Source organism: Acipenser ruthenus, chromosome 8 (genome assembly GCF_902713425.1).
Source record: "Acipenser ruthenus chromosome 8, fAciRut3.2 maternal haplotype, whole genome shotgun sequence".
NCBI classification, from domain to species: Eukaryota; Metazoa; Chordata; class Actinopteri; order Acipenseriformes; family Acipenseridae; genus Acipenser; species Acipenser ruthenus.
Genome location: NC_081196.1, coordinates 4,426,620 through 4,452,204, shown reverse-complemented (window position 1 = coordinate 4,452,204; position 25,585 = coordinate 4,426,620). Strand labels below are relative to the sequence as shown.

At 39.2% G+C, this 25,585-nt stretch overlaps 1 protein-coding gene across 1 annotated transcript in view; it reads right to left on the bottom strand.

Moving 5' to 3' along the window:
- Positions 1 to 4: 4 nt before the first annotated feature.
- LOC117972667 (G protein-activated inward rectifier potassium channel 2-like) overlaps positions 5 to 25,585 on the bottom strand; it is a 43,948-nt gene continuing 18,367 nt past the window's right edge. The window contains exons 2-3 of the mRNA XM_034922519.2: positions 12,052 to 12,960; positions 5 to 586 (exon numbers count right to left, since the gene is read on the bottom strand). Of these exons, the coding sequence (XP_034778410.1) occupies positions 249 to 586; positions 12,052 to 12,952 (1,239 nt within the window). The 5' untranslated portion in view covers positions 12,953 to 12,960 and the 3' untranslated portion in view covers positions 5 to 248. The remainder of the gene's footprint in view (positions 587 to 12,051; positions 12,961 to 25,585) is intronic.

Sequence of the window (25,585 nt, the reverse complement as noted above, 5' to 3'; positions counted from 1 at the left end):
GAGTTATTATTATTATTATTATTATTATTATTATTATTATTATTATTATTATTGTTACTATTATTAAGTCATTCTGAGATTTGTATCTTTACCACTTATCGCGGGAGAGACTTAACGCTCTTTCCACACCTGATACATTTGAAGAGAGCGACTTTCCTTAAAAAAACAAAACAAGACAAAAAAAAAAAAGGCATTTTCAGGGAACTGAGATTCTCCGTTTCTGTGTCGTTTCATGCCTTGCAGTTTTATTACACTTTCGATTCGTTTTCCACGTTTGCGACGTCTCCGTTCTGCGCTGTTTGGTCCCGGTTGCTGTGACTTCTCTTCTCCTCTTCCTCCTCCGTCTCCAGCTCGGCTTGCTCGTTCAGTTTGCTGGTGAATGACCATGAGACAGGCATCCCCGCTCGGGTTGTCATCTCTGCCAGCTCCCGAGCGCTGCAGGGCGGTGTGTTCGTCTCGTAGGTTTCGTGGAAGCTGTTGTAGTCCACCTCGTAGAACCCGTCTTCCAGCGTGAGAACGGGCGAGAAGCGATAGCCCCACTGGATCTCACTAGCCACATAGGAGCTCCTGGCTTGGCATGTCATCCCTAATTTGGAAGAAAAAAAACAAATACATTTATATATTTAATAAAAACAGCATTGGTAGTGGACCGAAATGTACAGGGCTCATTAATTTTGATCCCGGGTCAAGCGATGACAACAAAGAAAGACTATTGAATAAAGCCCAAAGGTTTCTGTAGTCCTTACTGACAAGACTGGCATCACATAATGTTGTACATGTTTCGTCAGTTAAAATTGGAGATACCCCTTCTAGTTAGTAGAACAAAGAACCCATTCGCCACCCAGTCGTTCTGTTCTGGTGTTAAATGGATAGCATTTACGGAGTACCTACAGTTGTGGGACGTCTTGCTTATGAAAATCTTTTGGCTTTTTTCTTTGAAGAGGAGACGATTATACAGAAAATTCAGGGATCCAGCATAAGGACCCTGAGAAGGGTTAACTGCTAATAACTGTTCTACTACCCACAAGTCGTTTGTCATTCCTACAAACAATAAAACGTCACATTGTGAGATGGCATCATCAATAAAATCCTGCGAGTATGCGATGAGTGACTATTCAGGGATACCAATGGATTGGATGATTGTCTATTCAGGGATACCAATATTGAAGAATATTACTGTAGATAAACTAGGGTGTGAGTGGGGTAAAACAGGCAGAAAATGTCCCACTCCCAAGCACCGTGGTGGTCCAACACTTTTTTTTCCAGGACGCTGTATTTTATATTTAGACAGCAGCCTAAATTGAATGCCCCTCACTGCATGCCCAGATAATCTTCAGCTAAACCAAACCAAATTTAAATAAATAAAGAAAAAATCCAGACCGTAAATGTGATTAATGCCCCTGTCAGTGTGTTCAATATTTCAGTCTAGATTTAATGAACCAGTTAAAAAACCACAGGCATATAATGTATGAAAGGAAACTGAGATGGTTGAGGTTCAAGTCCCTATTATCTCAGCGTGTTGCTAAATTATCAGTGTAAAGCTGTAATGTCCTAATAAAAAAGGCTAGATCGAAAGATAAAAAGGTTCTTGTTACAAGAACAGTGTCACAGTTAAAAAAAACAAAACCTTTGAGCTTTCTTCATGAAAACAGATCTAGAGCCATGCTTTTAAAAATGTTTCATTTATGTCCTGTGAATTCATATTCAAGTCTAAAAGTGGGCTACAATTATAGTGCTGTCAAACTGCATTATAATTACAGGACTGCATTTCACTCCTGAGTGGATTCATTGAGTGTACTTCTGATCTCCATTCTGCATCTTGGGTTCATGGTAGTGTCTTTGTTTAATCGGAGTCCTCTTGCATATAAATACTGTGCTATAAGAGGGGCAGTTATAACCTTGAGGGTGTAAAATGAGACCAAGCACTTGTCAGGAATAAGTGTTATGCATTGCAGTGCAATGTTCAAATAAATCACAAAATGCAAGAAAAAAACAACCCGTGAATAATAACCCAATCCAAGCAACACCAGCTCAAAAGAGGTGTTAGATGAATACATTGAGAGTCTCCAGTGTATAAACTGGGACTGAAATGTGCAGTGCATGGTTATCCTTATAATACTGTAGTAGCCACTCACAGTAGCCTTTTCATATCTCTAAACTATGCTTCTCAAACATTCTGATGCAAGTGCTTGAGTCTCCCATCATCCCCTATACAAAACCATTTCAAAATGTGTTATAAACAGCCAATAAAGCATATATCAAACGTGCTATAAAATATGTTATAAACAGAATTCGATGGATATTAATTATTAAAACAGTATGCAGAAATACAGTGTAATAAAGGACTGTCAGACGTATATAAGAGTCGTTATAGTTACTTAATGCATTATCAACATGTTGTAATTATAATAAACTGCTGAAACTTGTTACTAATTGTCCAAACTGTTATTAGCACTACATTTTTTATTGTAAATGCTTTATAAATGGATCGCTGTATATAGAACTCTGTGTATAATTCCAGTTCTCTGTATGCCTCAATACATCTAAACTCAAGGACTATGGGCAATACCAGAAAGAACTGCTCAATTAACTCATTGAAAAAAAAACCTCATTGCTATATTGCTGTTCATCGTCTCAGTTTACCTAGAGACTTCCTCGCTTAGGATGTTGACATCACGGGGGATTTAAGGTGAAATTGCTGAACAATGCCCGAAGCGAGTGATGATATTTGATGTTTTGTTACTGTTGCTTTCAATTTTAAGAGGACCTAAACACTGAAAGACATCACGTCTTTGGGTCAGCTTATATTCTGCTGAGATCAACTTGAACTGCAAACCTTGCACCACAAACAAGCAAAACCACTTTACGTTAACATGCAAACACAGTGACAAACAATCGCATGCGGAATACAGAATATCTTACAGGGTTCTGCAGGTCTCAAGCTGATATCCACCCCATGTGAGGTCAGATACAAGAGATACTGTATCTGCTACAAGTCATCTTATCTATCAGGGTCTACTATATATTATATGTATATAGAATATTGTAGTGTGCTGTGCAATACAATCCACTCCATGAGAGGTCAGAGTGGGTACCCAGCAGGGGGATTACTGGCCCTTTTGACTTGAGAGGGTGAAAATCAGCTTGTATCTTACACAGTACTCCATACATTTGAATAATATATAGTTAAATAAGAATAATTAAACAGTATAGCCAATCTTAGTATTATGTCATTACCATCTGATCCAAACTATCTACTACAAATATATTTCATATGGCTATATCCCATCAATATCAGGATCTGCAACTCCATATATTATTATTTATAAATATTTGTTTATTTAGCAGACACCTTTATCCAAGGCGACTTACAGAGACTAGGGTGTGTGAACTATGCATCAGCTGCAGAGTCACTTACAACAACGTCTCACCCAAAAGACGGAGCACAAGGAGGTTAAGTGACTTGCTCAGGGTCACACAGTGAGTGAGTCGGGATTTGAACAGAGGACCGCCTGGTTACAAGCCCTTTTCTTTAACCACAGGACCACACAGCCTCCTGTTAGCAATGTGCAAACAAATAGTAAATGAAGTAAAAAAAAAACAGATAAGGAAGCAGCTGTAAAATGTTAATGAACAGCTGACCCTGCTTAAAATACGATCTGGCCGAGCTCTGAAAACTAGGCACTCGTTGCTTTGCTGTGTGGGTTCCACCAGGACTCCAGTGCATTAATCCACATGCTGAAATCCTTGCAAAAGTCTATACAAACTGCCACGGCAGCACACTGTGAGATCAGAGATCCTCAACTCTGCGTTTATATTCTCAATTGTTTCCGTTATCAGCCCTCAGCAGGCCCCTGATACTTACCCTTCGTAATAATTCTCACGTGTCAAACAGGGAAGTGCCAGGAGATATCAGGCACTTCTACTTCTGCTAAATAACTCAAATGTGTTCAAATAGTTTACTAATCTCAGAGGCAATGTATGCACATCTGTGGAGATTCCTTTTGAAGTAATAAAACCCCTTTCATGTTCTCAGGATGTATTTGTCTACAGTAGGAAGACAGCCCAGTAGTTCTGCACAACTGGATTGGGTCAAAAGGTAAAAGGTGATGTGTGAGTCACAAGCTGATACCTTGTATTTAATATTGATTAAAGGGGAAAAAAAAGACTAGTAATATACAAAAGGAACATTTGAAATACGACAATAGGAAAAATATAATAGTCTTAGGTAAACACTGCCATGTGTAGGTTGTACAGATGCTGCAAGTAAATGGAATGAATCCTGTAAGATGTGAGTAAAAAATGGGGCAGTGTTATACAGAGGAACCGAACCGTGTGACCATGTGAGCCATATATAATGCCTTGACCAGTTAGCTGTTAAACAGGTGTGTGGTCAGCAACAAGTGGTAAGGGATGGACATTACTACAGTACATTGACCAGACAAATTACAGGGGGTGAAGCGTTTGCAGTGTGGTCACTTTCTTCATAAATCTTCAAGGGCAAAGGCATTTTCTGCAACAAATAAAAAAACAATTAAGAGTATAAAACTAGCAAGGAATTGCTCCGAGCAATAATTGATCCACTCCTAGCTGCAGCTGTTGTTTTATTACCCGTTAAAAAAGTCGTATACATTCCCTTTGATCCTGGATTTCAATCATAGCCACTGAGTCACATACAATCAGAAAGCCTTAAACATACTATGCTTCTTTTTAATTATGGTGCTGCTATCCTTAGAGAATACTGTACATGTAACCGTAAGCAGTTTTTTTTTACAACACTAGAGCATATGCCACTCTGGTTCTGAAAGGCACATTTTGTGTGTGTACGTGCGTGCGTGCGTGCTTGCATGTGTGTGTGTGTGTGTGTGTGTGTGGCGGGGGGGTGGGGGGGGGGTGACAGGTCTTCTCCACCCTTCAACTGCATTCTTTCACAATCCATTACATGTGACCACATATTGATCTGAAGACCACAGGGACCCCTTTTTTAATCTTCTTGTAGTGGGAACTGAAGGCATACCTTTACGGATCACAAGATCTCCTGTCATTTTGATTATGCTTGTTTCCCTCTGACCTCACCACACTCTCCAACACAGCCACCCGACTCCCCTCCACTCCATACCCAGCACTCTCCGACACATCCACCCCACTCCCCTCCACTCAATACCCTGACCTTCTGTCTGTGCCAGCTGCAGCACACTCCCAGCCCGGCTCACTCCTTCCCATACGCGGCTCAAATTAACTCAACACAATAGCGCTAATCAGAAGAAGCAATGTGACAATTATGCAGTTTTGCAAATGAATGCATGGAAACAATAATTACCAAATACATCATTTTCAGCAACAGACTGCCCTTCTTGCTGGCAGGTCCTGCACTGCACACGCCTGGCTTAATTTAATTTTACATCTCTTGACATGGAGAACCAAACGGAGCGATGGAAGGATTTCTATGTATTATTAACTAGTATGATCAGTAGAAAGGCACTTAGGTTTCTTCCACAGCAAACTAGCAATACAGGTGCTCAGGTCCTGCAGAGGGGAATACCCATCAAAACTAAGTATACCATTAATATATTCTTAGCATATTTATGGTACTGTATATTTTCAGTTTCACAGACCAAATCCAAATCTCACACACGGAAAGTATTGAATTGAATTGAAACAACTCTAACTCTTGACCATTGAAATGTTCTTGCGTGCTGCATACACTCCTGAGGATGATGCAGCTCTTTTTAAAGGATAAACTGCATTGCAGCAGGTGAGCCAGTGCTTATAGTTTTTTTTTAAAGAATAAAACAAACCTTTAAAATGGCATTTCCATGAAGTGAATTAGTTGTCAAAAGAAATTGAAACATCTGATTAAAAGCTATGGGTGCACAGGTAAATCAAATTTGACTTTCTCTTCAAGGGAAATATTGAAATTGAATGGAGAAGGGAGCAATATCAGTTTATGGCCACTAGGGTGGTACAAAGCCTATAAGAACCCATAGTAACTGGAACCACCTTAAAGGTAAAGTGGTTTTTGTCACAACATCCGTATTATTTACAAACCCCTTGAAAAAAATCTAAATCCCTCTGATGTTTATAAGTAATGCAGCTATACAACCCAGGGATATACAGCTCTCTCCACACCTCACAAATAGACACAGGTTCAGCACCATGGATAGCAGACTGAAACTCTCATCTATCAGCAACACATGAGAAAGGGGGAGACATTCAGAACAGGGAAAGCAGAATTAACGATTACTCACTAAAGGCACTAACGTTACTAGCTGCTAACTACAGCTGGTGGCTTATTCAAGAGGTTACAGCTATTAGAAAAGCGTCCAGGGGGAGTCTAATGGCCGGTACGAGAAGGTGACAAGTTAGTTCAGGCTGTTAGTTTTGTTCTGTAGCCAGGTTTCTGCATATCTCTTTCTGTCTTCCCATTCTCTTGTGGCACAGTGGCACAGGAACACAGCAGCTTTTCGCTGTCTGAATTTCAATGTGCTAATAACACTGCCCCTCCTCCCTCTCCTCATCTGGCTGGGTCTAAGGGACAGAGCAAGAAGCTCAGGGCTGCTGAGTCGCCAGGGAGCCAGAGAGGTCCAGTGGCAAGGAATAAGGACTCCAAAACACTCGCCTTGCCTTGCCTCCAGTTTTCTAAATGTGTGGGGCCAGATTTATACCCTGTTGCAATTTGCAACAGGGTATACAAAACAGGAAAATTAAATCTGTGCGATTGTATTTAAGTGGGGAAAAATAAATCTGTGAGATTGTATTTAAATGGGGGAAAAAATAAATCTGTAAATGTAACAAAACTAGCATAAATGTAACAAATAAGCATTTATTAGCCAATCAGGTATCAGTCTGCTGAATAACGTATTGTCAAATGATTAGGATTACCTTGATTAACTAAGCAAAGAATATATATTTTCTCAAAGTTCTATCAAACTTGGGTGTACACTTTCTGAAGACAAGATACCCAAATACAACAGCTTCCATTAGTACCAGAGGTATACCATTAACCTGGGCAGCGTGTCTTTGACAGCAGTGCAAACAGAAAGCTTAATCAGTCTCCTGCAGCCTCTGACTGACACAGAATATGCATTAAAACACTGAAACTCATGCAGGACAAACCCACGGAACACAATATTTAAATCAAACCTAATGCCCAGTTGATCTAAGTCTTTAGATTTGCAACTGCTGTGGAATTGCTGTTGTAAATGTTAGTCAGCAACAAGTCGTGTTGGAAACACCCCTGCACAGTCCATGCAGGACAGCTCCTGGTGTGTATTCAGTGCAGAAAGATGTCTAGCTGTTAAAACTGCCTTTTAAGGATTCTCAACAGCAGGGGGCTCTCTGATTCAGCGTATAGCCTTGATCTATATATTTCTGGGGGGGGGGGGGGGGGAGTTTTTAATGACGGAAGCATGTTATATGCTTTTTTCCTTGCTGTTGTATGTTGTTTGCAATCATTCTGAGTGAGCTCTATTGTTGCAATACTGAGGTATCAGATTCCTGTGGATTTACAGCCTGTTTACAGTGTTATGGTAGGTTTCCTAACGCATGTCAAACCCCTCTATTTACTGCTGTATAATTCAACACAATGAATGAAGAAGCCTAACCTAGTGGTCCGTGAACAGTTTGAATCTCTTTGCATTTTTCAAAAGGGTAATACTGATTGCCTGCAAGGTGTAAGGGGCAGTGTTGTGTGATGCCCTGCTGTTGCAGATTCTGTCCCCTGTCAGTGAGATGAGGTTAAGAGCCCTAGAACCACGAATGCAGAGGAGCCCGGCTCTTTCCACTTATTTCCTATAATCTGAACCTCTCTTGGCAGGCAGCCCCCAGTCGTCAATGCCCTCCAGTCAGGGTTCTACAGCTTGATCAGAATACTGGTGCTTAAAACAGCAGCATACACAACACACACCATCCACTGAGCTGTCAAGAGCTGAACCAAACCAGTAACACAGCCTGATTTCAAAACCGTCCGTCTGACTCTTTAGGGGCTGCTCTGACGCAGGAGTAGGGGTGGCATTATGCATGTTTAGGAATATAAAACCTATACAGTTAAAAAAAAAACTAAATCAGTGTTAGACATGAATCCTAAATCATACTGTAACCTTTTCAGACATGACACTATTTCATCTTTTTAGTTAATAAAGGCGCCCCCTAGTGCATGGATATAGTATTTATCTCTGCACCAGGACCAGTTCTGTATGATTAACCAAATGGCCTTTGGAAAACGAAAGTGGCAATTCGTTTTTTTTCTATAATTAATTGTATATATCTTGGGACATCTAGTTCTTAAAATAATCCAGGTGTCTAAATGTTTAATCAACTAAAGTGCACAACAGGTAATATTTATGAAATTACTGCACAACCACATTAAGGGCACATGTGCTACACAATGTACAGCTACTGTATTTGTTTTCACACCCATGTGATGCATGCAGGCCTGCACACTATCTGTTAGATAACAGGTTTTTGCAGTTGCATAACCGTAGAGGGATGTCAGAAACCTGTTCTGTTTTGAGCCTTCATGGTTTTTTTCTTCGGTTCAGAAGTAGTCATTACTGTTGCTATGGGAACATCACAAGCTGCTAATAAGTGGAAAAGCTTTAGAAGGAAGTATAATAGGTGTGCATTTTCTAAATATAAAAAACATGTAAAATAAAGCTGATAAAACTCTATTTGAAACCTTGACAGCTGTATTTGTGTGTTTATTTAAGCATGTTAAAAGCCAGTAAGGTTGGTTTCATTTATCTCTAGTTTTTACTATAAAAACACATCTAGTTGTATCGTTTTAATTAAAGACTCCTCCGTTGATTGTTTCCTTCTAATGTTTTTACATCATTTTTTTGTGTCTTTGTTATCTGGTGTATCTTTGAAACCGCTATCAGGACAGCTTTGACATAACTCTAATGTAATCCCTTTGATCTTAAAATCAAGTTCTGAAATACCGCATATGTACACACTGCAGGACAGCGCACAGTACCGGGCAGTACACTGTTTGCACAGTAAGGATGTTTCATTTTTCCAAAGGAAAAATCCCCTTCCCTCTGTTTGAGGCCTGTGCTATGTGGAGGTGTTGGGAAGGGATATCTACTGAGCTGCAGCCTAGGCTTGACCATCACTCCACTGCATATCACTGCAACATTTCTGCAAATTCTGCGTGTGCCTGGGAATCAGCTTCTACTTACAGAGCGCTTGATAAATAGAAGCCATCAGGGCTGTGCTTTTTAATCCCCTTAAATCCTTTAAACAGGCTGATTTTCTGATCAAGGGACCCGCTGGTACAGTAGCAAGGCAACAGCCACCATGAACACAAGCGTAGGCACACAAACAGAGGAAGGAATGTCATGAACAGTTCAAATTCTGAACACAACATTGCAAAAGACAGGAGAGCCGGAGTGGATTAAATGGATACAATTGTACAGTGGTACTCTTGTTGCAGGCAATGCGACTGATTGCAGGATAGAGATGACATCAAGGTACTGGGACAGTATGTGCAGCCCCCTGTGGGAATACACCAATGCAGTGCCCTCAAGCAGTCTGGAGGTAGTCTAAAATCTTATTGTCCTTTCAACTGAAGATGGGGACTGGTTCATATGTTGGTTTCGTGTGGCGTGTCTCGTATTGTCTTCACCAGCAAGGATTCATTGATTTTGCACACTGCAGGAGCACAAAGTGGTCAAGTGGCTTCATAGTCATGCTGAAAATGGATTACTTCAAAAATACTACATGTATATCTCTTTAATCCTGTCAACAACCCACTCTGAATTTAATTAAAATGAAAAGCTAATAGCTCATATTGGAGGCAACATAGAGTATTAATAGAATCTAATGTACGCTGTTTAGACAGACGTTTTTACAAATGGGCCTGTAAATTAACCACCTTTAATCTTGTGAATGGCTCCCCCAGGAGGACTGTGGCTTCAATTTGCAAACATAAAGATGAATTAATTTATTGGTTCCAGGGGTTCAGCTCATTTTATGACAGTGATGCACCCAGTGTAGCTGCACAGGGACACTTACATACAATAGTCTTCTAATGACTACTCACTCCAGTGACAGTGTTTTAGACAAGAAGCTAAAAGCTGTGAACATTTCAGAATTTAATTATTGGAGTGGTTTATGTGTGAGCTGCACAATAAAAAGCATGCCATTCAAACAAATCTGGGCACACAAATATAATTAGTTTCATCACTCCAGACCCAGCCTGACTCCCTTTGTTCACTGTACACCCTGTTAAACAAACTAGGATTGCTTGTCTCGTTTCCTCTTGGATCTGTCACCAGTTTGATTATCTTTTCCAATAAACATGGTATCTCTCAGCTCATATGGCTCAAAAAAGTGGTCATTCTTTGTGGGCACATACTGCAGGCTAAGTGAGTCATACAAAATGCAGTAAAAGGAATGCCAAAAGCTGCATGCTGTAGATGGTAGCTGTTAAATTATTTTTTTTAGTAAAATAATATCTGTGAACTAATAAAAAGGCTGCATTTAGCTTCAGTAAATAATTTGCATGTTATTAAAAAAAATAAAAAAAATCTGCACATAAAAATACAGTAGCCGGTTACATGGCAGCATGGCCGTGGCTCCTGTCTGAATCATAATGCCATAAAGCTCTTTCATTCTCTTTATAAGGAGGAACACATATAGTACAGTCTTCTCATTCCTCTTAAAAGGGGAACACTTTATAACTGTATATTTAAAATATTCATTTTAAGAATTAAACACTTATTTTTACTACTGAGTCCACGCCATTTTATAAGCCTTTAAATTGATTTAAAGCTTATGCTATGCTGACTGATAATACACAAGGTAAATATTATTGTAGGCTGTGCAACTGTAGCAAAACTACTGTGGCTAGTGCTTCAATACAGCTGCTCTCTATGCCATTCACTTACATTTTGTAGTATATTTTCTATCTATCGTTTATCATGACCAGGAATCGCATTTATTGTACAAGGATGTGATAAGACCAAACTCCAGTTACAGCGCGGTTAAGTGATTTTATACAGAGGGTTGTACATGAGCCATACAAAGCAGTCACTTTATGTGGACAGCCTTTAATCGAACAAATGAAAACAGAAAACGTAAAATCCTATCAACCCAAGTGGTAGCCACAGCCTTTGGAGAGCCAGATAAAACCTCCCTGATCTACCCTCTCACACACACTAGCTTATCCTCTTATATTTTAATGATGAATTGAATTCTTTATGTTTGCTCTTAAACATACTCCACTGTACCGTACAGTCTGAGCTGCACCTGCCTTTTTAGATCTGTTAATGGTGATGAAACGTGATCCTATGCACCCTGCCCAACAATACCAGGCAGTTTCACCTCTGTGATCCTCTGCATGCTGCCCAGCAATGCCAGGCAGTTTCACCTCTGTGATCCTATGCATGCTGCCCAACAATACCAGGCAGTTTCACCTCTGTTATCCTCTGCACGCTGCCCAACAATACCAGGCAGTTTCACCTCTATGATCCTCTGCACTCTGCCCAACAATGCCAGGCAGTTTCACCTCTGTGATCCTCTGCACTCTGCCCAACAATACCAGGCAGTTTGCAGGTGTCTTCGACTGGAGTGCAATCGTAAACTTTGCAAATGTTTAGTGCTGTTTCACTTGTCGCCTAAAAAAAAAATCAAATAACCACACGCTGTTTCCCTGTGTTTGAATGTAATCCACCAGGGCCAGGTGATCCATCAATTTTAAAGCAACGTCTGCAACCACAAAGCTATAAATAAATAACTCCAGGTTTTTAATTAAAGGGATCCTTTATGTAACTGTGTCTTGTTTGATTTGTAACATTAACAATGTCAGTGTTTCCCTGGAGTACAAACATAATACAAACTAGCTTACAAATGGTTGTGTAGAAGATCAACATGTCTCTCTTTCACAGCTACCTCTCCTGTCTTTTCAAAAAATGTCCCTTTCCTCATGCGTTCTCATTCTTTCTCCAGTGGGTCAGAGAAGGATAATGCCAGTAGGTGACAAAATCCCCACAGACAAGAACACATCAATTCTAAGCAAACTAAAGCAAGAATCCTTAGATCCCTCCTCACCTGTTGCCTCTACCATTCCCTCCAGTATGACCACAATCTCCAGCTCTTCCTTGGCCAGATGGGATTTGGAAATGTCCCAGAAAGGACTGTGTTCGTTGATCTCATGGCAGATGATGAGCGGTGAGACCAGGAAGAGGCGGTCGTCGCCCGTGTCGTAGCCCACGTTGAGGTCCGTCTGGTTCAAGGGGATGAACTCTCCTTCCTTGGTCTGCTTGGACTTGATCAGCTTGGCTTTTATGGAAGCCTCCACGATATGAGAGTTCCTCAGGTCCCCCACCCTGAACATTAGACACAGCTTGCCATCCCGTATGGAGATGACGGCGTGGGTGGAGAACACTAGCGTCTCAGCCCTCTTCTTGGGCTGGGAGATCTTAACAAACATGCAACCCACCATAAAGGCGTTGACTATGGACCCCAGGACTGACTGAACCAGCAGGAGAACGATTCCCTCAGGGCATTTGTCCGTGATGACCCTGTAGCCGTAGCCGATAGTGGTCTCCGTTTCTATTGAGAATAGAAAGGCAGAGACAAAGCCGTTCAAGTTATTGACGCAAGGGGTCCACTGGTTGTCCCCGATGTGTTCCAGATCTCCTCGGACGTAGGCTATGAGCCACCAGATCATGCCAAAGAAAAGCCACGTCACCGTGTAGACCAAGACGAAAATGAACAAGTTGAATCTCCACTTTAGGTCCACCAAGGTGGTGAAGATGTCTGTGAAGTACCGGTAGGTCTCCCTCACATTCCCATTGTGGACGTTGCACTTCCCGTCCTTGCGCACATACCTCTGGATCTTCCTCTTGGCTCTCTCCTTGTCGGCACCCTGGTTGCAAAAGTCCTCCCTGGCTTGTCTGGGCAGCTTGGGCTGTCGGATGGTGATTGGGCTCTCCACATCCTGCTCCATTGTTTGACCTTAGTAGACAAAAGAATAATACCAAAAAAAACAGTCAAAGGCAGCAATATTGGATGGGTGCTAGTATTTTGATCTGTTGCTGTCAGGATCATTTAAGTAGAGCCCAGGGTCGTACAGAATATCGTAAAGGGAGCTGTACAGTTCAAGATGATGACCCCATGAGAGGTCAGAGCAGTCTATACTTGCATTCATAGTCACTGGATTTCTTTCAGCACTTCTGCACTGATTAATATGTTTGTTTTTGCATTAAATATTATGTTTTATGCAGCAGCAGCAGCCACTGCCCTCTTTCTCCTGTCTGATGTAGCACACAGTTTTGCTGATGTGTAATTGTCTTATACTGGACCTAGTCAGTATATCAAGTGCAGTAAAATACACTGTTTAACTTGGTTCTGTAACTCCTCCAGTGGCATGGTCACATTTGTTTAATTTTTTTTGTTGTTTTTGTTTTTTTTTAATTGCAGCTTTAAAATAGAGCATTGTGGTGCACTATATATATATATATATATATATATATATATATATATATATATATGTTGTGTACACTGCTGAAGACACTAGCATACTGTATTCTGCATTTTTGCTTGCCTTATTTTTTCTTTCCTTGTTGAGAGTGTTATTTACAGTACCCCTATGTACAAAACACTCTGTCAGTGACAAATGTATTTGGTCAGCATTTGGTATCAAATGCACAAGAAAATAACGAGGAAACACTAACTTGCCGAAAACCTAAACAAATGTTTTTTTTTTCTAACCTTCGCATGTTTTGTATTGTGTGTTATCAGGATCTCCATTGGTCTGTTTGTAATATTCTGCGTGACTGGCTCTGATAAAGCCCTGTATAGTTAACATGCTGTGGAGTTCTTCAAGAAATGCCTTGGCAACATTGATTTCAATATGAATTGCCTTCCGGGATGCAGTGTGTCAACAGAAAAAAAATCCCAGCCTTTTCCTCTTTGAATGAATGAATTAAACACTGTACACAGTTCAGCTGAATACCGTGGATTCTGTGATGAGTCAGCCACCAAACCCACACTAGACAATTTAACTGAACCCAACCACCTCGTTTATTGAGAGTCTGTCAATAAAAAGATAAGTCAAAAGATAAACAAATATATTTCAAATGAGTTCGGTTCAATTTGAATGTTTAAAGATTCTTAATGCTTTCTAAAAATAAAATACAAATATTAACTTGGTTGGCACAAATAATATAAATATGTATTAAATGTTAAATCAGTGCTGAATTAATTCATTATTTTTCTGTGATAAGGAAAAGAAAAGTAACATTCTTAATAAAACCTTGATAATGGGCTGCTACTCAAAGCTCTATTTTATAGAGCCATCACTGTTTGGTGTCCATGAAACTGTTCTAGACTATTGTTACCTGTTCTAGGACATGAAAATCAAACAGTATTTTAGAAAGAAAAACATTAGATTTTGAATAAACACATAAACAGTTTAGCAATTGAATGTAGGACCTTGTAAGAGCCTTAATTTGTTACTTTTTGAGAATTGTAATTGGGGCAAAAATGTGCTTTGAGAATTCAGCCCAATTTCATTAGTATTACAATTTATTGAAAGCTACAGTATTCTGGGATCAATAAGCTACTAACAACCAAACGAGCAATATGGGCTGAATGGCCTCTCGTTTGTAAACTTTCTTATGTTCTTATGTTCTTATGTTCTTATGTTCTTATGTACTGCAGCGAGACAAGAAGAAATAAAAAATAAAGAAACACAGCTGTGTTTAATATTAATTGAAGATTGACATGATCTTGTTATCTCGTTATGAATGGAGAAATGGCAGTGAACCCTGCAGCTGTGTTCCAAAGCGTCGCTCCTGATTGCTGGAGATGCTTTCCTTTTCCAGCATTGCCAGGGGCATGTACTCGAGGACTAGCTCATGCTCAAGTCTCCATTCACCCACTCGCTTCAACCTTTCATCCCATTCACTCATTCCCTGGGTGTTGGAAGCAGTAGATCCTTCCTAGTACTTGAAAAATAACCCAGTGACTGCTAACAGTAACCTCTAATAGAGTAGTAATAACATATATGGATGTGTTACAATGCCATTACAAAATGGAAAATAATAGCAATTGCTAGCCTCTTTTGGATTATTAACAATGTAATGCCTATGTAACCACACATGTAATTACAGTGTTATTACAGCGTAATTACAGACACCTAATGTAAAGTGGTACTCCACATTGTTACAAAATAGAAAATGCTATTAATGGCAAGTGCAATGATACATATACTACTGTACACTGCTAGCAGTTCAAGCTATCAGTGCAATTTTTTTCAAAGTAAAATAAACATGCAGTTTCACACATTCTGTTATTGTAAAGGGAATATAAATTAATAGGTTATTGCTGTCACACTTTGACACATAACCCTTCAGTTTTACAGACCTCACATTTAAACCACTTACTTACAAGACCAGCGATCTGGAGATAACATGTTTTCGCTGATGGCTTCACTCGTAATTATAATAATTATCTGTGTTGTAATTTCACAAAGCAAGCTCTATCATTAATAAAGCCAGTTTCACAAAGATATAACCTGCTTCAGGGGAATTAAGTGAAGTGCTATATAAAAATAATTTGGGCAAATTACTATATATATATATATATACTGTATATGCCAGTCCTCAATAACCGTCACTGCGGCCAGCTTTGTAGTGAGACCAGCCATTGGAAATGACGCCTGACTCCTGCAGTAGGTTGTCATCATCAGGAGTTGCTACCTGGTGGCCTCCACAGAAAGAACAGTATCGGTAGGGGCTGGACACAAGAAGCAACAATTGCTACCATTTTCCTGAGCCTTAACCATTCTATTCTGTTATGATTGCTTCCCCTGTTGCTGGTTTTATGCTAAATTCGCCTCCTCTGTTGAATGCAAACTGTTCAAGCACAACTGTGACCCTCCCCCATGACCTTCTGCTTCACAGTCTAGCAGAATGCTTGCAAATAAGGTTTGATAAATAATCATTTACACCAGTCATTTACAGCTATTTACTTACGCTTCATATGCAGTTTACCACTGGTAATTTCAATACCTTGTCAAGCACCATGAGATGTGCTGTATTTGCTATGAAGTCCTATGTAAGGATTATTGTATTGTATTGCAGAAACCTCTTTGTAGACCTGATGTGTGCATTGTTTTAAAGGCATTGTTCTTAATGAAGGTTTATAGCCACCTAGTCTCTCGTTCAGCTATTTGAACAGCTGGTTTCATTTTTAAATGTATTTATTTGGTGTTTTTCTATAGTATTTCCAGGAATCGTAAAATAACACAATTATTAATAATGTTTATTATTGACTAAAACTGCTCTTAGCGGCTGATAAGTCAATAATACTGACGTCAGCATAAGACATGTTCTTATCTCTCCACTACAGAGCTTGCTCTTCAGTTGGATTGTAAGGTGTTCGTCTTTGAACCGTATGGTTTACAGTTAGTGTCCAGCCCTCCCCTTTCCATTCAATTCAATGGGCTGAGATGCCAATTCATCACAGTTGGATAACATAGGGTGAGGAGGCTTGCACTTCAAATGCACTCACAAAAACTCATGAGTTATTTAAAGTAGTTTCTTTAAATCTGTTTTTTTAAATTGATTTTGTGTTCTGATGGATTAAATGTAGTTCTGAATACACCCAAGTATGATCTTATGAAAACAGATTTTGAAACATAAATGTGTTATAGGTTTATGAATGGAGCTCCTGTATATATATATAAATTAGAAATACACATGCATGTAGATAAGTGATAATGAATTGAATGAGAAGTCTAAGAGAACAAACTGCGGCACAACCTGTAAACATTGATCCCTGCAGCAGCTGCTGTCTCTTTCACTTACAAAACGTACATGTTTCTTCTTTTTCCCTTATCAGGACAAATGGTTTGTGGTTCTGTATTTATGTTCATTTATGTGTCTGTGGAACGCTGCTGTCAGCTGTAGTGAAGTGGCCCCCAGCTACACTTGATCTCTTTCCACTTCATATCCAACATGACAGCTCTTATCACTGTGGTGCCTCATGCTTCTAAACATTCACACAGACCACAAACCTCCCTGTACTAAACACATGTAGCAGCCAATATAAAGAACCTTTTTTACAGCAACCCTGTATAATGATGCCCCTGCCTTGTTTTTAATTATGTCAACGAGCATATCACGTCCTTATAGATAATAGAAATGATATGTCTACTGTATATCTGAATGTCTAATAGCTCTATAATTTCAATGTTCAATTTCTTACATTTTTTTTTATATCCTAACCATTTGTTTTCTTTATCTTCTCTATGATTGTTTCTGTTTAATTTTTAACTATGCTTAGTACTGCAAGTATTCCAAGAAAAAATACCCTTTTTCAATTATTCGACATGCTTCTGAAAAAACTCCTATAACATGTAATTCCCTATATGTTGCACATCCCTAGTGGCCATTGCTAAAACCATCTCACTCCCGCCCCTGTGTCTTGAAAAGGACATTCGTAAGCCTGGTAAATAAGAACAGATTGTGTGGAAGTATGTGGTGTCATGAAACTGGCAGTGATTGTTCAAGGGCAGTGTGTAAATAATCTGCGTTGATCTCAGAGCATCCATTCAGGAGTACCCTGCCATGAGGATTATATTGGACACCATTGTCATTTTACTTGCACTAGGTTTCTGTGCTTGTTATTGCTGTTGCCGCTTTTAAGAGGGTGTGGAGAGGTAAAGATTTCAATTACGCTGTTGTAGCAAACAGATATTACCAGTTGATGAGATATTTAATCAGTGTGGTAATGTAATTTAGAACAAATGCGTTTCAGTTTCATACTTTAATGGCTGTTCATTTTAGTATCCTATATAATTGGAACGGGTGATAAATTAGATATTGAGTCTGATTGCAGTATTGAATCATCCACAATGCCCACCCACCCCAAACAAAACGCATACACCTTTTGGATGATATAAAATGCATAATTTTAAGGCATAAACTGTGTGTTGTAAGTGAATTACAGAATTAAATACTGAAATGGGAGTCTTAGTTCTTTAGTGCCTACAGTCAAATTCATGGAATATCCATCTCTCCTGGTTGTGCTGGTCCCCATTATTATTATTATTATTATTATTGTTATTATTGTTATTATTTATTTCTTAGCAGACACCCTTATCCAGGGGAATGTATCCAGATGTATGAAGCTAAAACAACAGGTAACATTTCCAGCGGTGTGCTGATTCCCACAGCCGACTCTCATACCCAGTTCATGCCTTCACCAGAGTTCAGGCTGCTTGAACTTGGGTATAGTTCCAGAAAGGCCCTGATGTATAATTCAGAAAGGATTATAAACAATCAGTTTATATGCCATCGAAATATTGTACCTCATGCTCTACTGCTTGCGTACAGTAGTTCAGTAGCACCAACTGGTCGAATATTGATTGCATCCATTGCAGAGCTGTAGTGATCACTTGAGGGCTGTCAGTATTTGCTGATTAAAACGTGATCATTCATGTATCTTTGTAGTAAGTTCCAATAGGAGTCTTAAAACTACAGTATGTATAAAAGGCCAACTGCACAGGACTACATGTGTGTATGGTGATCATGCACCTTGACTACAAGTATGTATGGTGATCATTCAATCAAGTCTTCATGCTAACGGCTCAAGGCCAAATATACTATGGCCAGACCCTTTCAATATGCTCTATTTGCAATATGCATTTTAGAACAAATGTCCTGTGTTGGTTTGTAAGGATGATGTGCAGTATCAGTCCAGCTGAAAAGTCCCCATCAACATTATTGCAGGCCCCCTTTTTGTTTTGTGGAAGGCGTTTTGGTTCTTTGCTTGTTTTTGAACAGGTATATAGATACCTAGTCACTCTCAGTGATGCATGTGGGTTCCGCTCCAAAAATCTAACTGCAATCTGGCCATGTGATCTACAGCACAGGAAATGATTACCGTAGGTGTCAGGAAGCAACAGTACACAGCCTGCACAGAGGTTTTACCCATTCTAGGAATGGATCAAAATGCTATGCAATGGAGCATATCATTAAAGTGCTGTACATGAAAAATCTTAAAATCCCAAAGTAAAATGCTATGCAATGGAGCATATCATTAAAGTGCTGTACATGAAAAATCTTAAAATCCCAAAGTAAAGGAATAACTAAAAGAGTCGCATCACAGTCAGCATGGGACCAGTCATACGTTTGATGAGACTAATGAGAAGCTAAGAAAATGAATTTGAAAGCCTCGGTTGCCACTCCTTTAATACAACGATCAGTGATTAAAGTACCTGCAGGCATAGTCTGTTGTCAGCCAGCACAGAGCCTCTGAAGGGTGAGCCACTGAAACCCAGGCAGATGGGTTTTCTGACATCCCCAGCGATTACTGCACCTTGACTGCATTAATATATTTACTCACAGAGCCTGTGGTTCAAACAGCCCCATTCAATCTCTGATAACAACATCTGCCAGGCAATTAATAACAGCTGACTGTGATCATGCCTATCAACTGCAGCTCACTTTAACATTTCATGGTTGACCTAGCCAAGCAAATCAGACTTTATTAGAATGTACACACAATTTAGATACAGAGTCGAATTTTAGCTCAAGTATGAATAGTTTGTACCATCGTCCATCCTGTCCAGGCTGCTGGGAAGGTAGGTCCGTCAGTGTCCTTAACATAGGAACCCTGTTCTCCATATTCAGAAACAAAATCGCTGCCTGATGTGCTGAAAGTGCACTGGAGCTGGGAGATGGATCTTTGTATTACCCAACCAATGCAGAGCTCATTACTCTGTCCAGGGTGCGAGGTGGAGAAAACCACAGGGAGGAATTATTGAGACTTATTATTAAACAATAGACTCCCAGTTAGTATACAAAGGCCTGTTTTTGAAGGCTAATAAACACCACCACATTCTGCATTGTAACATACTTTATAGATACTATTCTCATGTGTAAAGAATCCTGGACATTGCATATGTCTGTGTGTATGAGGTTCCCACAATGATAATATTGACTTTTGTATTGGCATATTGGGGGGGATGGATGGATGGATGGATGGATCAATTCAATGAAACAGTGTTTGTCACTAATAAACCTATAAACAGCGCACTGTATACATGTATGCATGGTTTAAAGGAAGAATGGGCAATACAGTCCCTTCATGTTCTGCTTGAGGAAGCTACAACTGCAAACAACTACAAACTGAGAAGCAGAGAGAATGTGTTTTCAGTTTTCGACGGCTATTAACAAAGAAATTAACCAAAATCTAATCTGGATGCACTTGTTTAAAAATCCAGCAATTCTTTTTTTTTTTTTTTTTTTTTTTAATTGCTATAGGTTTGCCATTCTAATTTCCAAATGCAGGTCTACACTGACAGCTTTGTACTGGCCTGTGCTGTGCTGTAAATTAAGCTATTTATGAAAACGAACTGCAATTCTTAAACAATGTGCAATACACTGTATACGTCAATCCCAACCACAGGGTCCTGTGTTACTTAGCAAACACTAATATGCTTGCATTTTCAGCTCATTTGCTTTGCTGACAAGCTGCTCAAGCCCTTCAGTGCACAGTTCAAGTAGAAAGCTAACAGCACTGTTCATTTGTGTTTTCCAGGGATCCCTCGGCTCCCATCCCCCCCGGTCCCTGCTGGCCTCTCGGCACGCCATCGCCTCTAAACAAGCAGGTGAGCCATCCCTGAAGGGAATTCCCAGCCCTGTTCAATAAATAAACAGGCTCTGGAGAAACCCCACTGGTGTGATTGACAGATATGGGCGTGTAGGCTTCCCCTCTGTGCCAGCAGCAATGATGTGATTCATACATAAATGATATACTGCATGCAACACCAGTGATTGCGTTTAATCAATTTACAGGCCGCGCAACCACCTGATTGTTATTTTTAAGAGAGGGAGGACTGTGCAATGTGTCTGGAAATTGTAATTATATATGTGTTTGTGTTCTCTTGTTCGTCGTCCTGTCTGCAAGCACGCTGGTCTGCATTATCCATCTTATTAAACTACACTGAAAATACCCTTCATTTAAATTAAACATCACAGTTTAAGGGAAATGTAATATGAATATAAAGGTTCTTTAAGAGTAAATGGAAATATGAATTGCAGAAGCATTTATTTTTTACTTCAATAAAATAAATGTCTGTCTTACCATAACAGCACAGTGGAAACTATTGCCCATTGTTCCGTGGTGTATACACTATCATATACTGCATAGAGTATGTCAATGTGCATATCTTTATCAAGTATTTCTAGTGATTAACGAGTATCCTGTTGGATTCTGACTCTCCTTGGATATAGAGCTGTTTGCTGTTTCTTAATTCTATGTACTCTTTATTTATTTGTTCTTTATTTGGGTACTTAAACAATTTAAACAACAGGTTGTGTTAAATCTATTTTGAGAAATTGTTCCACTGTAAATGTTTTTTTTCAATCAGATTATTCTAAGCAGTTATGGTACAAATCATACATGGAATCAAGTGTTTTAGAATAAAAAAATCAATTTGTTTTAGTTAAAAATAATTAAACACCAATTTTATAATTTACAATGAACATACCCATTGACTTTAATTATACCGAATTAAAAAAAAAACATTCAATTAAATTAAACCAATCAAATCATTTGCATCACCCAAGTAAAATAATGGTGGTAATTATGTCTACTAAATAGATTTCTGTGTTTTAAGAGTTGGCATAGGTTAATAAAACAATTTGATCAATGATTTGATCAAACTTTTGAACATAGCTGGTAGGCTTAAAATGTAATTTCTACAGGGAAATACAGAAATCTTAGTGAACCATACAAACATATGACCTAATGTCTTTATCGGTATTCAGTTTTCTTAAGCCCTGCCTCAATTCAATCGCTGCTTTCTTCAGAGGCTTCAAACCTAATGATCCACACAGGAATTAATACCTCATTGTTAAAGGTCATTCGGTTTAACTTTCCCATCATAATGCTCTTCGTTTGTATAATTATAACTGTATCAATGCAAGATGCATCATTTTGTTTCAAAGGGAATGAAATATGTGGTTGTTTTGTGTCCCAGAACGATCCCATTTACTTGATGACAGGAACAACAAAGGGGCCAGTTACAATTGTATTTTCTGTATTAATATGAAGAGTCTTTTTATAAGGGTTTAAACAACAGTGGTGTTTAGATCTGATGCTGATTAGACCAATTCAAAAGATCTTAATTCCCTAATCCACTGCAACTCCTCAGAGACCAACACAGCTGTTCTGTCATGTGAACTGGGACATGAACTGAACATAGACCTACGGGCATTGGAAGGTGTGCTCGTAGGAGATGTCTGTTTTCATCCACTTGTTCAATGGATTCGCAACACTGTAGATGAAAGTATTCATCCACCAAGTTGTGAGACCACCTCAAGAGCAAGCTTTGCCTGGAGAGTATTTCCTCTTAGGCGCTGAGGGCACAGTCCAGTCTCCAATATTTGGACTCACTTTGTACACATTATAAAGCATGTATGACAAAGCCACCAATCACTGTTACGAATTTGCGACCAATATTTGAAAGTGTTACGCATGAATACATTGTGTGTAGGGCGTCTTTTAATATCACAAGCACAGCTTCACTTCACAGTCTTAACAATACACCAGACACACAACTTATTAACTTATATTAAAGGGATCTGCATCAGTGCCAAAAAGAGGTGTGGCTCGGACCACATTATTATCATTATTTCTTTAGAGAATGTCCCCATCGCTGAATATGACCAAGAATCTCATTAAAAAATTCGAGATATTTCAAACTGGACAGGAAGTCAATTCGAGATATCTCAAATTCAATTCGAGATATCTCAAACAGGACAGGAAGTCAATTTGAATATCTCAATTGAATTTGAGATATCTCGAAATGAGTTTGACATATCTTGAAATCGAGTTAGTTTGAGACATCTGCAATTCAATTTAAGATATCTCGAAATTTTGAGATATCTCTAAATGATAATTTGTCTTGCAATAGAGCAACAAGCTTCCTCAACGCGTTGATTCGTAGTATACTACAGTTGCGAGTTTGTGTTTGGGGGTTTCAATGGATCGCTTTGTGGTGCGAGTTACAAACGATTGGGAGAGGCTTCTGTGCCTTCCAGTAGAAACGATTTGGATGAAAATATCCCAGTTTCCAAGAAGGCGAAGCGGGCGCCAAAGCGTAACGATAACGAAAGGTGGGAGCTGGAATTTGCCGTTATTTTTGGTTCCACATTCCTATTGGAGACTGCGTTTTCAACACTGACAGACCTGCAGTCAAAGCATGGAAAGCTTTCTGATCAAATTCTTGAGGCTCAGCTTTGTTGTTCTGTAACATCTTTTGAGCCTGAGCTGGAAAAACAGTCAAAACCAAAGCCTGCAAAGTTCACACTAAACATTAGGCAATTGTGCTTTTTTATACCACCGTGTTTATCTTTTGCAGAAAACTAAAATGTGTCTACTTGACTAATGGTTTTCTTTAATTCTAATAAATTAAAATGTTCATTGTTACTTTTATGGAGTGATTTTTACTGGAAAAAAATATCACAAAATACACAGCAGCTTTCAGAACTTTCTTTTCCTTGGATTGATCAGATTGATCAAAATGGTTTTACTTTATTGTACGCTTGTTCACTTTATTGCTGGTGGATCACGGAGGCCATTGAGATCCACTACAATGGATCTGAATACTTGGTGGATTGGTCACAACTGCCTTCATGTTTGACTATGCTTTGGTGTGCTGTTAAAAAAAAAAAAAAGTTATAATTACTGCAGGGAAAAACTAATTATTACAAATGCATTTCTGAGTAGACAGAATGGATAACCACAGACAAAAAACTCTTTGTAGCACAGCTGCAAGAGTAAATAACCACAGGAGTTAACTGGCACACCCTGAGTTCAAGAACAGTTGAAGAACAATTATGTGAATATGCAGTGTATATAAGCAGCGCATAGCAGTATATCCAAGAGAATCTGGAGCCAACAGGATACTCATCAATCACTAGAAATACTAAATGAATATTTTAATAGTAATGGAATTTAATATATGTATATATATATATATATATATATATATATATATATATACAGTAAGCTGTTTGCTCAGTTTATCTCACTGATGACATACAGGATCCCTTGAAAACTCATTCACCACAGATTATATTCTCTAATTTCATAAGGCTGTCAGAACAGCTATATGCTGATCAGGAATACACTGACAGGCACGGGTTATACTTTCCTCATTTCTCCACAGTGAAGTGCCTCTGTCTGAGCACATTGTGTTTGCTTAGTACCTGAGCACATTGTGTTTGCTTAGTACCTTGAAATCTGAAGTGGCTGCATGCTGGAATGCAATGCGATTAATGTAGCTCTCCTTTGAGGGAGGCGATGGAATTTGTAAATAAGAATTATACAGGTGCAACACAGAGTACAAGCCATCAAGCTTGTGTCCTGCGTTGATTTATTGCTGCCCGGGACAGTCCTGTGTGATTAGTCAAATGGAAACTGACATTATACCAGAAGCCCACACTGAATCCTGGGGGCAGTTCTCTAAAATATCTTCAACCACGCAAACTGCAGTACTGTACATGATTTTGTTATCCTTATAAAAGTTTGCCACTGTAAATGTGCATGGTAATTTAGCATTGTCCCCTTGTTTTTCCATACTACACCCCCCCCCCCCCAAAAAAGAAACATATATACCCTACCTATCTGTGCTTTACCATGCTTATCTACAGTATTCTTTCCCATTCTCTAACTTGGCTTTACCATTCCAATCATTAGTAAGTAGTAACATCACTGCTCTTTTCTGCCCACTCATGGATATTCTAAACTACTTCTCATGTTTCAAGTTGGGAGAACGCACAACCTGGAGGGATTAACAGATCCAGCAATCTCAGCTGTGGAAGTCTGAGGTCAAAGGTTGTAAATGAACAGCACGTGTGCTTTATTCAAATGCAGGCAAGAGTTTGAACACAACAGTTCGCCTGTGATCCACGGAGGTTGTTTATTTAGTTTAGGTCGCCTTTTTCCAAAGCAAAAAATAAATACAAAAGCTATAAAAACAGAGCAAGTGAACTAGATACAACAAGGGCTTAGTAATACAATATCACCTGTGATCTATGAGAATACTATCACAATACAAAACCACTTATTTCTGGTAAGAGTTACACGGTATTCCATTTTATATGCTCCTCTTATGGTTAGTTACACCATTGTTCCGCTTTAAATAATAGAGAAGTCCTGACTTTCCTCAGCTCACACACTGTCAGAGATGCCATGTTTCTGTCACTGCTGACTCTGAGACCGGCGGATACACATAGCGAGGGGCTGGGTGTTTGGGTAGTGGATATACCTACACATATGCTGGCAAAAATGTATAGTATTTATTTATTCACACATACAATTCTTTTTATGAAATACATGCATTACTATATCGTTTTTATTTAGTGTTTCCTTGAATTCGCATCACAGCCCATGTCATTGAATCGAAAGGGCTGGCTGTGATCCGGTAATCTCAAGATTTAAAGGTGAATGTCTTACCACGGAACTGAGGAGCTCTTTCGTGGAGAGGTAACATCTGGCCAGTAACATCTGAAACTGTGTGGCTCACAAGCAACCCACGAGAGAGCTAAGGCTGTATTTT